We start from the raw sequence: 17,238 nt of genomic DNA, 5'->3' as shown, positions 1-17,238 counted from the left end.
GACTTGCCCATTAAAAGGAAGCGGAAGGCTAACAGCGCCAGACAGACAGCTCTGGTCTCCAACACATTGATCGACCAGGACACCTCCTCCGTGGACCAGGTGCTTTGAGCTGAGTGACCTAGACACTGAACTCCCCAATCGAGGAGACTGAAATCCATGAGAAGCACCGTCCACTGGTAGATCCAGACTCACCCCATGAACCAGATGAGAGGTCTGGAGCCAGCAACGAAGACTGCAGTGCGCCAAGCCTCGCAGAAGGACAGGGACATCCAAATTGCCTCTGGGGTGACCACCGCTGGAGTAGAGCATATTGAAGAGGACGTATGTGGGCCTGCGCCCACCTCACTACATCCAGGGACGCTGTCATTGACACCAAGACTTGGAGGAAATCCTGTGCCCGAGGACACCGGGATGCCATAAGGAGGCGAAGCTGAGATTGCAGTTTGCTTACCCAGGCCTCTGGAAGGAAGACCTTCCCCAAGGAGGTGTCGAACAGCACCCCAAGGTATTCCAGACACTGAACTGGGACTAACCGACTCTTGGAAAGGTTGACCACCCAGCCCAGCGACTGGAGAAACTCCACCACCCGAGCCAGTCGTTCAGGCAGGGGTGCACCAGAATGCCCTCCGACTGCAAGGCTGCCGCAACGACCCCCATCACCTTGGTGAACGTCCGGGGAGCCATGGCCAGGCCAAATGGAAGCGCACAGAACTGATAGTGTTGACCCAAGATTGCAAAACGAAGGAAGCACTGATGAGACGCCCGAATGGGAACATGCAAGTAGGCCTCCGTCAGAGCGAGAGAAGTCAGGAACTCCCCCGGCTGAACCGCCAGGAAAGACCCCAGTGTGTCCATGCAAAAAGAGGGAATGCTGAAACCTGCCCCTGTGTTTGCAATACAGGGGGAAGGTCACCTGAAGTTGCAGACAAAATGGAGGGAACTGTCTGTTAAAATGGCAAAGATCCCACCAAAAATAACCCCTCCAGGGCCTGTAGCAACAGGGAAGACTGAACTGTCCCAGCCGATAAGCAGGCAAGCTGGCCACAGCTCATAGAAAAATCAGCTGAGAAGGAATCCTTTTTCCCCTATCGATGGCGGTTCGGGGAATCCCTCTGGAGGCAGTGAGAGAAGACCAGGCTGCCTCACTGCCTTCAGCTGGCTCACGAGGCACTAAGGCCGGGGAGCTCTGGATGCCTGCAGCCGCTGCCGATGGAGCTCCACCACTGCACCGACCCAAACCGCCGAGTTCAGGCTGGCTGTGAGTGCCTTGCTGCTGAACCAAATTGTGCCCCACTCCCCCGGAGAAGGGCATAAGTGTTCCATACGCGACCTAGCTAGAAGAAAAGTGCCGGTTAGTGCAAAAATACAGTAAACTGACAGGGAAGCAACCCTGCAGACCGGCACTACCTCAGGATTTTTTTTTTACATAAGAGACTCCAAAGGCTCTCGAAGCAATATGCCTTGCTTGATTTAGGGGACAAGGCTTACTGTTGAGGCTCCTCTAAAAAAATGTGGGGAGGTGGAGGAAGGGGGGAGGGATCCCTCTCGAGACCCGCCGGGCTTGACACCCCCGAGGTCGGATGGACACTCAAACAGGGCCCACCCAAGCTCAATCTGGCCCAAAACAGGGACTAGAAACCCCTAAACAAATTCCAACAGCCCTACCAAGGAAGATGGGTACAGCTCGCTCAACACCTGCTGGAGACTGAAAGAAGACTGATGAGAATAGAGAAAGGTATCTCTTATGTACTATTCCACAGTTTTGTTTTCAGTCTCTACCTGCTGGTCATGATTGGATATATACCCATTCGTAAAGATTAACCTCTACTGGTCTGGGTGGGTATATGCATAAGTGTGCAAGTACTTGGTTTAATGTCTTTGAACCATCGTTCCTTTTGAGACAGGTAGGCAGTACAGATGAATTTTAATAAATAAAAAATAAATAAACAAACTAGTATACCAACAGAGCATGTGATCTGAAGACTTGCCAGGAGATGTGTTTTGCTGTTTTCTGTGTAGAGAAGTATGTTTTTACTTATGATCACTGTTTGGCTTTTTTGGTTGGTTTTGATTACATCCTGTTTTGAAGATTGTTTGGGAGATGGTGCTGGTGAGTTTTGAACTATGCTTGTGAAAACCCTTGCTAACGTCACGTAGGCAGAGACCAGTGTTTCTGAGGTCTTTTTTTCTTCATATATATATATTTTTTAATGGTGTATCCTTTGGTTATTCCAAGGTGATATTTCCAGAATTAGTCATTCAAATTATAGGTGATTATTATTTATTATTCCTCACCCTCCTCCCTCCTAAAATTAACCTACCTTAAGCTTGGAGACAGCCCCAAGTCCCACCATCTGAAGAAATCCAGTCTGCCTCATCACCTAAACCAAAGCTGTCAAGTTTTAAAGTGATCAGAACAAAAAGAAGGAAGGACTTACTTATGTTCCAAAAGCCAAAGAGGTGGAATAAAGTCTCTGGATGTTGCCGGAGTCGTTTGATAGATGACAATTTATTGATGTAAAAATCCAGACAATATTAATCAAAACATCCACATGTCACTGAAAGTCCATATAAATAACCATTAATGATGTGCAAATGGAACCTTGCGTTGAACCCAACACGGTCCGTGTTTCGGCCTTCCTCAGGGGTCCTGATGCGACATAGCCATGTTAAACTAACACTAGACAGTAAGACTCATATTGTACTTCAAACGTCTGACGTTAGGTACTTGAGTGTGCTGCCTGGTGCCAATAAGCCTTAAGAGAGTGACGCTCTAACCGCTAGCATCAGTCTCCTGTCTAAGGCGTATTAGCAGCGCAATCACTCAAGTACTTAATCTCAGATGTTTCAAGTACAGAGTGAGCATTATTGTCCAGTGTTAGTTTAACATGGCTATATGACATCAAGATCCCTGAGGAAGGCCGAAACCCAGATCATAGAAACATAGAAATGACGGCAGGAAAGGGCCACGGCCCATCTAGTCTGCCCACATCAAGACCCACCCCCTATCTACCTCCCTGAAGAGATCCGACATGCCAATCCCATCTTTTCTTAAAATCTGGCACGCTGCTGGCCTCAATTACCTGCTGTGGTAGACTATTCCAGCGATCAACCACCCTTTCGGTGAAGAAGTATTTTCTGGTATCGCCATGAAATTTCTCACCCTTGATTTTCCATGGATGCCCTCTAGATCGTGTTGGGTCCAACAAAAGGTTCAATTTGCATATCATTAATGGTTATTTATATGGACTTTTAGTGACATATGGATGTTTTAATTAATATGGTCTGGATTTTTACATCAATAAATTGTCATCTACCAAACTCCTTCACCATCGAGACTTTATTCCACCTCTTTGGCTTTTGGATCTAGAAGCTTTAAAGTACCACTACTAGTGCCAGGTTCTCACACATCTACTCAGCAGGTTTGTGGGTGCCTGGCAGTAGTGGCACTAAGACGCCGACAGCTGTGGTTTAGGCATCAGGTAGGTTCTGGGTTTCTTCAGGTAGCAGGACTTGGGGCTGCCATCCAAATATAGAAAGGTTGGGCCCAAGCCAGCCCCAGAATACCTGTGGCTACACCCCTGCTCATTCCAAAGGGACTGGGATTCCTGTGTTTGCTGCTGCATAGTGGGAAAAATAAAGAAAACAGTCGGGGAGGATCACAATTCCTTGACTAACATTAACATACGAGGGCCAATGTTCCTGCACTACGGATGGGTATGTGAGGGGAAGGGGCAGAAATTGGACTAGATGAGAAAAACCAATAGGGATTGGGAACTGCAGTAAAAAAAAAAAACTGGGTGCGTGGCCAGAGAGAGGGGAACACAAGACCCAGGAGAAAGATCTGCATTCAGCAGAGAACAGTCCTGTAGAGGCCTTAGCAGAGAACAGTCCTGTAAGAGGCCTACATTTTCCCACTCTTTCATCGTTTTGCATTTTAAATATGCACCATGTCAGGTTGATGGAAATCCAAGCCTAAGGTTGCTGGTATGGATGAGATGTTGCCTGGGGTGATGAGCACCCTGGGGGTGGCGGAGGTGATGGTCATGCTGGGGGCCTTTGTGAATGGAGGGGGTTAATATATGCTTGACAGGCGACTGCCAGAAGGCTTCTGAAGGAGTGATGACCGAGGCAGAGTCTTGTACATAGGTCAGGGATTGGGGTGGATGGGATACTATTTTGGTAGTTGTCATACAGATTGTTGTTGAGGTTTGGGTTCAATTAAACCTAATAAACTTCTGCCTTTGTCGATTCCAATTCTTGACATGGTCTCTTTGTACAAGGGCTGGATGGAAGTGGAGGAGGGATTGAATGGTGGGGAGTTACAGTAGGGTGGAACAGCATGAAGGCTGAGGGTACCTCTGCCTCTGAAATATGAAATACAGGGAAATACGGTAGAGACAGTCACATGCTTAGAGGGTATTAATAAAACTTGCTCAAGAAAAAGCAGGAGTCTCTGGCAATTCATAAGTACCTAGCAAAAAACCAAATAGTAGCAACATTCCAAAATCTCAAAGAGGGAGAGAGATTCCGGAATCCCCAAAGAGTAGCAAGATTCCATACGGAATCCCCAAAGAGTAGCAAGATTCCATACTACTGATCCCAGGGCAAGCAGTGGCTTCCCCCAGGTCTGTCTCAAAAGCAGACTACGGACTTTTCCTCCAGGAACTTGTCCAAATTCAGTTGTGGCTCTTTCCTGTACTTGGGAATAAGACCGCCTCTGTAACAACCAATCAGCATACAGCATGATGCCGTCGCAGGAATAGTGGGAAATGCGGTATAGCCTAAATGGATCATGCATATTTGAAAGACAAATACAGTAGGGTCGACTGAGCAGCAGCATGGAGATTCAGAGGGAGGCATACTCACACTAGCGTCTGCTACAGAACTGGGTTCTTAGAAGCAGCAAAATAAGTTATATGCCAACAGAGGCAAGGTAATCCTGGCAAGCTCACTTCCACTCGTATAAGCCAGATGAGTTATCTGAGATCCAAGGATTTGGTGGGGGGGGGGGGGGGGGGGGAGAGAGAAATCAGGCCTAGGACTGCTACAACAAACTGCCCAGTTCTTTCAAAATGGCACAAACCAGCCTGCGGTGCATTAGGAGACAGGCAATCCTGGAACCACAGACCCCCATTTCACATTACCCGTCCTATAGCCGCAGTGAGGTACAGCAATGAGATAAAAGGTTTATCCATAAGTACAGCCAAGGTAAGAAACAAATTTATTATTTTCTTTTTACAAAAAAATCTATCAGAAAATCAGGAAGCGCACAGTAGTCTCAGCCCTACCAAAATCTTATTCCAGGTTTCTCCTTCTAGTGCTTGGCTTATTGTCCAATTGAGAAGTGCAGAACGAGCCCAGAAATATGGACTCCTTGCCAGGAAATGTCAATGGGCCCAACGCACCATGTCCACCTCTGGCCCTGAGGAGTTTCCATGGCCCATCCTCTCTAGTAAAAATCAAAATTTCAAAAGAGCTTCCAAGGATCACCACCATTCACCGTTGCCTTCAGTCTGAGTCTGAGAGAATGATGATTTCCTCTGGATCGCACTGAGTCGCTGCATTTATCTGAAAAAGAGAGAAGCATGAGCAAGGACATCAGTACTAGAAAAGCTCCAAGCACAACCCAACCCCCCCACACCATACACACATGAAAGTTTGGGGGGGGGGACACACACACATGTACCAGCTCAGCCCCTTGACATGCCATGTCAAGGCACATGTACACCCTTAGTCTGCTATGCTGAACCAATACAGCGGAGGGCATCTGTTGTCAGACGCTCCTCTTAATACACAGGTGGGCACAGATATCTCCTCCCACTCCAGATATCACCCAAATACATGGGGAGGACATGATAGAGACTTTTAAAATAATAAAAGGATTTGACAAAATAGAGCAAGAAACATCGTTATTCACATTGTCAAATGTGACCCGGACAAGAGGTCATGGGCTGAAACTGAGGGGCACAAAGCCCAGGACAAATATTAGGAAGTTCTGTTTCGCACAACGAGTGGTGGATGCTTGGAACGCTCTCCCTGAGGATGTCGTGATGGAGACCAACATTCTGGGATTCAAGAGCAAGTTGGACGCACACCTTCTTGCAAATCACATTGGGGGATACGAGTAAACAAGGTTTCTCAGCAGAGAACACCTAGCTTGGCCTCCGCGGGTGCGGGTTGCCGGACTGGATGGACCTAGAGTCTGATCCGGTGAAGCCATTTCTTATGTTCTTATGTACATATAGGAGTAGTGAACAGAAAAAAAAAAATCAATAAGGAACCTGTGCAGTTACCTCATGAGTTACTGTGCACCTGCTAAAGTTAACATCGCCTACTTGGCACTCCCCCAGAAGTATACGTGACGATTGTAACTAGTTCAAAATGCAGCAATCAGACTACTCTGTGGACTGAAAAAGTTCGATCACGTGACACCTTCCTATCGACTTTCACACTGGCTGCCGATGGAGGCACGATTGAAATTCAAGTTTGGTTGTTTCTGCTTCAAGGTACTCTACGGCCTAGCCCCTAAATACATAACAGACCTTTTCTCCTTCACAACCAACAGACACAAACGAAGCTCACATCTGAACTTCGTCTCTCCACCGGTCAGAGGTTGTAAATTTAAAAGTCATTACCAACATCTTCTCGCTCATCAAGCAGCACTATGGGGTAAAGACCTCGAACAATTAGGTGGGGGTAAGGTAATGATCTGTATGAATCTTATAAAAACTAGTCTTTAAGCCCGTTACATTAAGGGGTGCTAGAATAGATGTGTCTGTCTGTCTGTGTTTCTTTATCTCTCTCTCTGCTTGGCCGCTGTCTGTATCCTTCTGTCTCCCCCCCCCTGAGCAAAGCTGTCTGCCCCCAGGACACACTTCCCCCCCAAAGCAGGCCCCTTTCCCTCTCCCTGTCTCTCCATGGCCCTCTTCTGTCTCCCCCCACGAGCAAAGCTGTCTGTCCCCAGCACACCTCCCCCCAAAGCAGCCCCCTTTCCCTCTCCCTATCTCTCCATGGCCCTTTCTGTCTCCCCCCCAAAGCAGCCCCCTTTCCCTATCCATGGCCCCTTCTGTCTCCCCCCAGCACACCCCAAAGAAGCCCCCTTTCCCCCTGGCTCCCGGTATTGATTCCCTTCTTACCCTCCCAACATTCAGGCGTCTTCTGGCCTGCTCCTATTCACCAAAGCAGCCTGCGATTGTGGTGGCCGGCTTTAGCGAACCTCGCAGGCTGCTCTCCAACTCGGTAGCACGTTCCCTCTGACGCGATCCCGTGCGTCAGAGGTAGTGTGCTACTGAAGCTGGAGAGCAGCCTGCGAGGTTCTTCAAAGCCGGCCACGATCGCAGGCTGCTCTGAAGAGGAGGATCAGCGGCGGAAGCGGCGAGTGAGGGCGGGAGGTGACACGGCAACTCCTTCTTCTGCACGGAGGTGAGCGGCTTGCGAGGTTCGCTACAGCGGCTGGCAAACCTCAGCAGGCCGCTTTGAAGAGGAGCGGGAGGGAGGAGTTGCTAGTGTCTTCTGCACAGTCACGCGCAGGTGCCGTGAAGACTGGCACAGAAGCACACCTCACAGCGCCACCGCTCACAAATTTTCAAGAGCGCATGCGCCTCTAGCATTTTATTATTATTGATGTAAGTGGTGTCTAAAGTGTTAAATGTATAATCTATGTTGTTTCCACTTATTGAAAGTGTTTTAAAATGAATAAAGATTATTAAAAAAAAAAAGCAGCTTATTTAACCCCCCCTCCCAATATCCAATTTCTTTGTTGGAAATTCAGCAATAAATCATTTTGCACCATAATATTTAGTTTATTACAAAAATTTGATAACTTTTTCAGTAAATACCATTTTCCCAGTTAGTAAAAAAACAAATAATGACATTACATTGACTTCACTTTTGCACAATAGAAAAAAGCAAGTGAGTTGCGAGTTCTGGCAGTTGATTAGGGAAAGGGGGTGGGATTTGATATACTACTTTTCTATAGTTAGGAATCAAAGCGGTTTTACATTTTATATACAGGTACTCATTTTGTACCTGAGGCAATGAAGGGTTAAGGGACTTGTCCAAAGCTGCAGTGGGAAATGACCCCAGTTCCCCTGATTCTCAGGTCACTGCACTATTAGGCTACTCCTCCAAGTGGAGAGTGACATCTTTTCATTAAAAACTACCCAGCGACAAGGTGGAGCCAGACGGAGGGTCATCCCCAACCCCAGTCGCCACTCTGCGCCATTTTGCCGCATGAGACTCCAAAGGAGGTCTACCGGCAGGCGGTACAGGAAACGGGTCAAGATTACTCTCCCGTGGCAGCGCCGGCTGCGAGTTCTGCAGCAAAAAAGCCTGATGTAGTAACATCACGAACTCTGGAGGGGTCTTTTTTATATGTATTGGAAAAATTATGACAGATTAAGTTATAACTTTTGGTGGAATTCGGTATGCCATATATATAAAATGGAGCGTACAATAGCAACACAGAAAGGTTACTTTGGTAAATTTCAGAAGATTTGGAGACCATTAGCAGATTTTTGTAATCATTAATAACATTTTCCCATAATAAGATATTTGTTAAGTGGGGATGGGGGTGGGTATTATTTTATTTATCTCATAATATGTATGAATTAATTAATACATGTTGATGTATTAGGTTAGATTTTCTGAAATAGGGAGGGAGGGATTGGGGGGTTTTCTATTTTATTTATTAAATGTATTACATAATATTTAAATCATTATAAAATATGAATATAAGCATGATATATTGTACTTAAAATGTTCATGAAGAAAATCAAGTGTGTATTTATAAGATTATATGAATTTTTCTGATACACTTGTTGTAATATGCAAAACTGAATAAAGAAATTTTTTTTAAAAAATATATGCATTTGACAATAATTGTTAGAATGTCAAGTGATTTGTACGAATTATCTGATTGAATTTTGTACACTTGTTGCAAGAGTTAAAACTGAATAAAGAATTAAAAAAAAATAAAAAAAAAATTACCCAAATTTGCTTAAAATTAAGATGCCAAACATGAGAAAATCTAGGATCTCCCTTTTTTTCTATTCACTGTGTATATAGCCCCATATGTACCCAGGTACTTAGGGTAGAATTGTGGGGCAAAAGCAAAGAGAAGGTGATTCACAATTTCCCTTCCTGTATGATGTCCCTCACCTTTGTCAATTTCTTCTGTTGCAGGGAACTGTGCCGAGAATTGCTCACAGGGCTGTGTAGGGACGTGCCCAGCACGGAAAGAAGACTAGCAGGGGACTCGCAAGTTACCTGCATGTCCAGAGACAGATCAGCCGTTTTCTCCCCCGAGTCGATGCTCTGTATCTGTTCATAGCTGAAGAAGAGAAGTGTTAGGATGTGAGGGTGCCCTGGCTCTCGCTTTCACAGTAACTGTACAGAGAAGAAGCTTTAAGACAGTGATTCAGAAACATAGAAACATGACGGCAGATAAAGGTCCACATCATCCTTTCCCTAAGAGATCCCACATGCCTGTCCCAATGCTTTCTTTTCAACCCAATCCTCCGGGCACACCCAGCTAGTCATGAATATTCATTGTGGATATCCTGAAACCCTGACTGATTGGGTGTGCGCTGAGATCTAGGCTGAAAAGTACTGTGTTAGGGTCTGAGGGACCCTTAGCTCCACTCTCATAAACTGACTATACTGGGGAGGGGGAGGAAGAGGAAGACGGAAAGAATCCGAGTATCCTGAGGCTCTGCAGTCATGCTCCATCTATGCCATGTTTAATCATTCAACCACATATAATCCCCCACATACAGGCTGAGCTTTTCACCATCCTCGACAGCACCAAGTCCACCTTCTTCCCTCCCGGTACCACTGCACTGCACTGCGTCCTACGCTCGGCTCCTCAATACAACAGTGCCATCTCCCCACCACGATTAGTGTGTTCCTTACCCAGCACCTTTTGTATGTGTCTCATCCAGTATATGACTGCTGCCCCTCTACCTGACACGCATAGACCAGGGAGCAGATAATCAAACAAACCAGGGCTCAAATGCCTCCGAGACTCCTTGTGATCTTGGCCAAATCTTACGGGACATTTTTATTTAAATTGGCAACATTTAGATGTGAGCCTTCGGGACAGTTAGGGAAGTTCTAAGTACCAGAGAATGACACGGTGGTTGTTACCCACGGCTAACCCGCCAAAACGTTGATAAAAAAAAAAGTTCACCGCTAATACGGGGATAAGGCCATTCACCACCCTGTGGAGCGGTGACTGGTCTTGTCTCCACAGCTGAACAAACGTGAACAAGCGGTGAACGAGCGTGCGGTCCGACAACCTCCTCTCTCCCACTGGCCGGCCGTGCATCTCCCTCCCTTTCCCTTACCTTCTCTTTGTGGCGATTTCTATAAGGCTATCCGTTGTATTGCAGCTGCAGCCTTGAAGTCACGTCACATGTGGCTGCTGGAAAAGTCTCCTCTGACGCAACTTCCTGTTTCCAGTTGTATCGGAGGAGACTTTTCCAGCAGCCAACGCGAAGCGACTTCAAGGCTCCGGCTGCAATATAATGGATAGCCTTATAGAAATCGCCACAAAGAGAAGGTAAGGGGAAGAGAGGGAGGGAGATGCATGGCTGGTTGGCGAGAGGGAGCTGCTGGACCATGCGAAGGGTGCTGTGGGTGGGGGGGATGGAGAGGAGAATACGCTGAAGCAGCCTGGAGGGAACTGGGAAAGAGAGAGTGGGCAGAAGATGCTGGAAGGGAAATGGGGAAGACAAGAGTGGGCAGAAGACGCTGGAAGGGAAATGGGGAAGACAGAGTGGAAAGAAGACAGAGATGCCAGACTATGGGGGGGAGCGAAGGGAAGAAGATTGGTGCCAGGCCAATTAGGGGGAGGGGGTGAAGGGAGAGGCACAGTAACAGAGCAAATGGAAGATGTTGAAAGAAGACAGACCGTGGATGCAAGGAATTGAATGAGAAGATGAGGAAAGCAGAAACCAGACAACAAAGGTGGAAAAAAATTTCTATTTATTTCCTTTTTTTTTTTGCTTTAGGATAAAGTAGTATATTAGTTGTGTTGATAAAAATTTATAAACAAAGCCCTGCCAGCTGAACATCTCTTTCTCTAGTTCAGGAGCCAGAACTTTGATTTATAAGGAAGGAATAAACTAAATATTGCAGTACTGAGGCTTGTATGGATGCTGCAGGGACGGGGCGGTGAAGGGGATGGTGGGGATGGGATGGGGCGGTAACAGGGACAGAAATTTTTCCCATGTCATTCTCTACCAAGTACCTAATTTTATTTTATTGTAACCCGTTCTGGGCTCCTGGGAAGGACAGGCTATAAAAATGAACAAATAAAATGCTGGGTGCTAAGCGCTATCCTACGGCAGCACTTGAGTGCTGATGCCATTATAGAAAGGAGTGCAAGTCAGCATTTGTGCACTAACATTTAAGTGAGCACTTATGTTTGGTTTTTTTTTGTTAAAGTTATGTTAATTTGTATTATTTGTTTTTACCCTGTTTTAAAATGTATAACCACCTTGAAAGAAATTGATAAGGTGGTATATCAAACTTTTTTTTTTTTTTTTATATATTATTTTTTATTTTCAAATTTTACAGAAAGTGTACAACATGTTAAAATACAATTGATGAATATATAATAACACTTTTATATCTAATACATTATGTTCTAAATATATTTTTATCCCCTATCCCTCCCCCCACCCTTCTATTACTTTTCATTCATACATTACATATTGTATAATATATTATAACATATTATGTAGAAATTATTTTCATTACCCCCCCTCTATGTGTGTCATAAAAAAGATATTTAAAAGAAGAAAAGAAGAAGAAAAATCCTACTATTTATTCATTGCAATATTTTGTCAATGGCCCCCATATTTTTATAAATTTAGTATATGTCCCTCTTTGTATTGCTATTGTTCTTTCCATTTTAAATATATGACATATTGTATTCCACCAAAATGTATAATTTAGGTTGTTATAATTCTTCCAGTTGTTGGTTATATGCTGAATGGCAACCCCTGTCATAATTAATAAAAGCTTGTTATTTTCTGGTGAAATTTGATTTTTTTTTCCTCATCATCATTCCAAATAATACTGTATCATATGATATTGCTATATGATTTTCCATCAATTTATTAATTTGTGGCCAAATTGAATTCCAAAAACATTTAATATAGGGACAATGATATAGTAAGTGATCTAATGTCCCTGGTTCAAGATTACAGTGCCAGCATTTATTAGACTTAGAACTGTCTAATTTTTGCAAACGTGTAGGGGTCCAAAAAGCTCTATGTAATAAAAAGAACCAAGTTTGTCTCATAGATGCTGACACTGTACATCCCATTCTCCAAGACCAAATTAGTGGCCATTGAGATGCATTAATTTGATGCTTAATCTCAATGCTCCAAATATCTCTTAGACCATTTTTTGGTTTTTTGTTCAAATATCCAGATATTAATTTATACCACAATGCGGCTTGATGTCCTAGGAAGTCTGCTTGAAAACATAAGAACTTTAAACTATATTGATTGTTTAATGATTTCCATTCAGGGAACCCAACCTGAATGGCCTGCTTCAATTGCAACCATTTAAAACTTTGTGTTTTATTAAGACCAAATCTATGTTGCAATTGTGAAAAATCCAGCAGTTTACCTTCTGAAATAACATCGTCTAGAGATCTAATGCCTGCATTAATCCAGTTCTTCCAAAGGATTTGAGCTCCGCCAATTTTGATCTTGGAGTTTATCCATATAGATTGATTATTTGATTTGTTTATTGGGATAGGTGTTAATTTATCTATAAATCTCAAAGTTTTCCAAGTATCCATTAATATTTTATTTTCTCTGTATCTTCTAGGTATGTTAATACTTGGCAAATGAACTAAATTTAGGGGAAACATAAGGCGCCATTCCAAATATAACCAATCTGGTGCATTATCTATAATAAACTTTTAATAAACTTGGACTGTGTGAAGTGTGGACACACCTAAATGACGCAGTTTAGCAGCAACTTACAATATTCCGTAAATTGCACATACACACATGGGACCCGCCCAGGCCTTGCCTGCATGTGGGCCCCTTGCAACTGGACACGATCAAGAATTTAAGTGCTCTTACCGAAAACCACGTTCGTAAGTGCAAATTTAAGACATACGTCTATGAGGCAAACTTGGCTCTTTTTATTGCATAGAGCGTTTTGGACCCCAGTTTGTTTACAAAAGTTGGATAGCTCTAAATCTAATAGATGCTGGCACTGTAATCTTGAAGTAGGGACATTGGATCATTTAATCTTTTTTTGTCCCTATATTAGAGACCCATGTTGCGCTATCCTATGACACCGTTTTGTTTGGTATATCTATGAGGAAAAAAAATCAAATTTCGTCATGTAATAATAAACTTTTGTTAATAATGACAGGGGTCGCCATTCAGCATATTACCAACAATTGGAAAAACTACCGTATTTGCCGGCGTATAAGACGACTTTTTAGTACCTTAAAATCCTCCCCAAAGTCGGGGGTCGTCTTATACGCCGGGTACAGTTTACATGCCCTTACTTGCGGGGCTGGATGTACTCAGTCGCGCGGCTCTTCTTCTCCCTACCTTCTCTGCTTGCAGCACAGAGCCGAACGGAAGTCTTCCCGACGTCAGCGCTGACGTCGGAGGGGAGGGAGGGCTTAAACAAAGCTTAAACAAAGCCCTCCCTCCCTCCGACGTCAGCGCTGACGTCGGGAAGACTTCCGTTCGGCTCTGCTGCAGGCATGGCAGGTAAGGAGAGAGAGAGTACCAAGAGAGAGGGGCGGCCGCCCCGCCCCGGTTGCAGCACAGCCGGCCAGGTCCCCTTACTTTTGTGGCACTTCCCCGACCGACCGATAACAGCCCGGGTCCGACAATCCTCCCTGCCCTGTAGCCGCGAATCTAAATTACCTTCTTACAGCAGCTGTAAGAAGGTAATTTAGATTCGCGGTTAAGGGCAGGGAAGTTTGTCGGACCCGGGCTGTTGTCGGTCGGTCGGGGAAGTGCCACAAAAGTAAGGGGACCTGGCTGGCTGTGCTGCACCCGGGGCGGTAGAGAAGGGGGGGGGGGGGGAGGACTCTGAAAGCACTTGAAGACAGAGGAGGGAGAAGAACGCTGAAAGCACATGGGGGAATACAAAGGGGTGGAGAAGGAAGAAGGGGTCGTCTTATACGGCGAGTATAACACAAAACTCTATTTTTTAACTAAAAGTTGGGGGGTCGTCTTATACGCCCAGTCGTCCTATACGCCGGCAAATACGGTACTCTAATCTTAACTATACATTTTGGTGGAATTCAGTATGCCATATTTATAAGATGGAAAGAGCTATTGCTACGCAGAAAGGGACTTATAAGTTTATAAAGATCTGGGGACCAATAAAAATATTGTAATGAGTAGACATCACTTTTTATGGGAGATTATATTTACACACTGGGGGATGGAGGGTGGTATAATTTTTATTTGAGAGTTTGTTTTACTTACTTTAAGAAGGGTGGGAGGGAGGGGATTTCTATTTTTGTTTTAGAGGACTTTATTAAGAATTTTAAGTGTTATAATGAAATTATAATGGAAGTAATTCTGTACACTTTATGTTTTAAAATGATTCAAGAATTCTAGTTACTTTAAGAAGGGTGGGGGGTGGGGATGTATATTTTTTGTTCTTGATGATATGATTAAGAATTTCAAGTGTTATATTGAAATTTTAATGGAGAATTTATTGTACACTTGTTTATGATTTAAAATGAATAAAGAATTTAAAACAAAAAAAAAACCCCCACATATGTCACCCAATTAAATTGCACATTAAACTTTTGGTATTTTGTAACATATGGGCTCAAAGTTAAAGAATTAGGGAGTTAATCCTCTGGGAACAAGGAAATCCCTAGTGATCCTGAATGTAACTTACCTTAAGTTGCTACCGGAAAAGGCACAGGTTAAATCTCAAATCCCTTCCCACCCATCCCTTGCAGCCTATGCGTCTCGCAACCCACCCATCTCCACTTCTCAGTTCGTACCTGTGTGAGTTACCCTCCTCTCTTCTAAGCCGCTTACATGGCTGGCAGCTTTGGTGCACAGAGCTCCTTGGATGTCCATTGAGGTTTGCGTTGATAGGGCTTCCATTTTCTAAGATGGAGTTGGTGGCTTCTTTGCAGGACTGCGGAAGGCTGCATGATCGCGAGAGAGTTCGCTTTTTGTGACACAATGCCATGGAGGACTTATTAGGTCCAGAATACAGTCTAGAACTATCAACAGATAGAGGTCTCTCTGGAACCTGAGGAGAAGCCTCCCTGAAGCCCTCTGCAGACAACGGTCTCTCTGGAACCTGAGGCACTATCTCCTCAATACCCTCTACATGTAAAGGTCTCTGTAGAATATGATGAGACACCTCCCTGGAGCCCCCAGCAGATGGTCTCTCTGGGGACAGAGTAGACCCCTTAAATCCCAAGGTGCCAAGTGAAGCAACAGCTACAGACTCAATGAGCTCAACAGGGCTTGTTCTGCTTTCTCCAGCTGACTCCTCCTGAGGCATCTTCTCCTGCAATCTTGAGGTATCCTCATTTCTGTCCAAAGGAATCTCTATCCTTGTACATGGGGATACAGGTGTCTTTTCGATGCTGGAATCTTCCTTCGATACCCAAGACCCTGAAGACACCATCTGAGGTGGTGAACTCACTGACCTGTTAATTGGCTGATAATTTGGAGACAAGGAGCGAGATGGAGATGCTGCCTTACAGTCAGCTGGTGCCAGTGATGTCTCTCCAGAATCAGCTGGGTCTTGGGATGCTGAGGATTTTGAATGAGGGTCTGGAAATGGTACCTGAGACCTTGGCAATAATGTTGGAGATGTGCTTGTCATCAGGAATGCCGTTTCTGGACATTCTGAATCCATAAATGGCTTGAGTGACCCTGGGGACGCTGCTTTAGACAAAGCTGTTGGAGATCCTTCCAGCTCCAAGGAGTGCACTTGAGTCTTCTCAGACCCTGGAGACTCTGATTCACTGGAATCCAATGGCAGTGGCTCAACCTCTAGAACAAACTCCTGCGGGGAGCTACCAGTCTTTGAGCTATCTGAGTTAGGAAATGGCAAGCTCTCTGGCTGAGTTTCATGAGCTATGACCTGTTTGCTTCTCTCTAATGGACCAAACAATTCCAGGGACTCAAACTGTGTATCCTCACTGCTTTCTCCATGCTCCATGGCTTGCTCGTTCTGAGGCTTGGGGCTCTCAAGCCTGGCTTCTTCCTTGCTGTCTTCTCTGCAATTCACGTCTTCCTTGTGATCTTTTGAATGGCTCTCTAAGCAACCTTCATCTTCTTCTTCTTCACCGTCATCTTCATCATCTTCATCATCGTCGTCGTCATCGTCATCACCACCGGAAGAGAAAGGCTGTGGTTGATTGTCCATCTGTTGGTCACCTTCCGTGATCTCAGACATCAGTTCATCCTCTGTTTAATGAAAGAAAAAAAAAAAGTGTCAGCATAAGTAGAAACTTCATTATCATGGGTTGCTGCTGGTCAAGCCAGGTCTAGTAGAGAGACACCATGTAGTGTGGCATGCAACAGATGTGCGCGCTGGAGCTGCATGCAGTGACAGGCTGCATTCTGAAGGAGGTGGAGTGGGAGAAGGATCCACAGAGAAATGTTTGGTAAATTCTAGTGTTTTTTTTCTTTTTTTGTGAAATAGAGAAGGTGCAATAGTGAGATTTCTGAGGAGAGCTATGACCATTATGGAACTGAATAAATTAGAAGGGGTGGGGGGAGGGGCGTTCAGAAGTAGCCAAAACGCTTCTTTAGAGCTGGAGGAGAGCTTTGGCACAGTGGATCCATTACAGATGATACCACCACAAGTGCGCCTGTTCTGTTTGCCTACGAAGAACCCCCCCCCCCAAATCCTGGATTAAGTTACATTCACGTTCTTCCGCTCATTAACACTACTACTGACTCTTCCAATATGGCTTTGGCCCATGCTACTGTTCTTCACCTACTCTAGTTAGCCTCTTGTTCTCCCGACTTTTCTGCTATTTTCAGTCACTGCCTCTTATTATTCCTTCTGTTTTGTCTGACTTAGTGTAGGGATGGAGATCTGATAAGTTGATACAGGGCATCAGAACACAGGATAGGTCAGCACACAGGCGGTTCTGAACACAGGCCAGGTCGGCACACTGACCTAGACTCTGTGCGGATCTAGGCCTGTGTTTGGATCTTAGGCCCTGTTTCTCATTCCCGCTCCCTCCTG

At 44.9% G+C, this 17,238-nt stretch overlaps 1 protein-coding gene across 4 annotated transcripts in view; it reads right to left on the bottom strand.

Moving 5' to 3' along the window:
* Positions 1 to 5,201: 5,201 nt before the first annotated feature.
* Positions 5,202 to 17,238, bottom strand: part of DAXX (death domain associated protein) — a 38,510-nt gene continuing 26,473 nt past the window's right edge. For 3 of the 4 annotated variants that reach the window (XM_033924542.1, XM_033924541.1, XM_033924543.1), the window contains exons 6-8: positions 15,020 to 16,448; positions 9,163 to 9,334; positions 5,202 to 5,571 (exon numbers count right to left, since the gene is read on the bottom strand). In XM_033924542.1, coding sequence (XP_033780433.1) covers positions 5,512 to 5,571; positions 9,163 to 9,334; positions 15,020 to 16,448 — 1,661 coding nt within the window. In that variant the 3' untranslated portion in view covers positions 5,202 to 5,511. The remainder of the gene's footprint in view (positions 5,572 to 9,162; positions 9,335 to 15,019; positions 16,449 to 17,238) is intronic. The other variant, XM_033924544.1, reaches the window with a different exon arrangement.

Source organism: Geotrypetes seraphini, chromosome 16 (assembly GCF_902459505.1).
Source record: "Geotrypetes seraphini chromosome 16, aGeoSer1.1, whole genome shotgun sequence".
In the NCBI taxonomy this organism is placed as follows: domain Eukaryota; kingdom Metazoa; phylum Chordata; class Amphibia; order Gymnophiona; family Dermophiidae; genus Geotrypetes; species Geotrypetes seraphini.
Note: the sequence above shows the minus strand (reverse complement) of the source record. Positions and strands in the feature narration are given on the sequence as shown.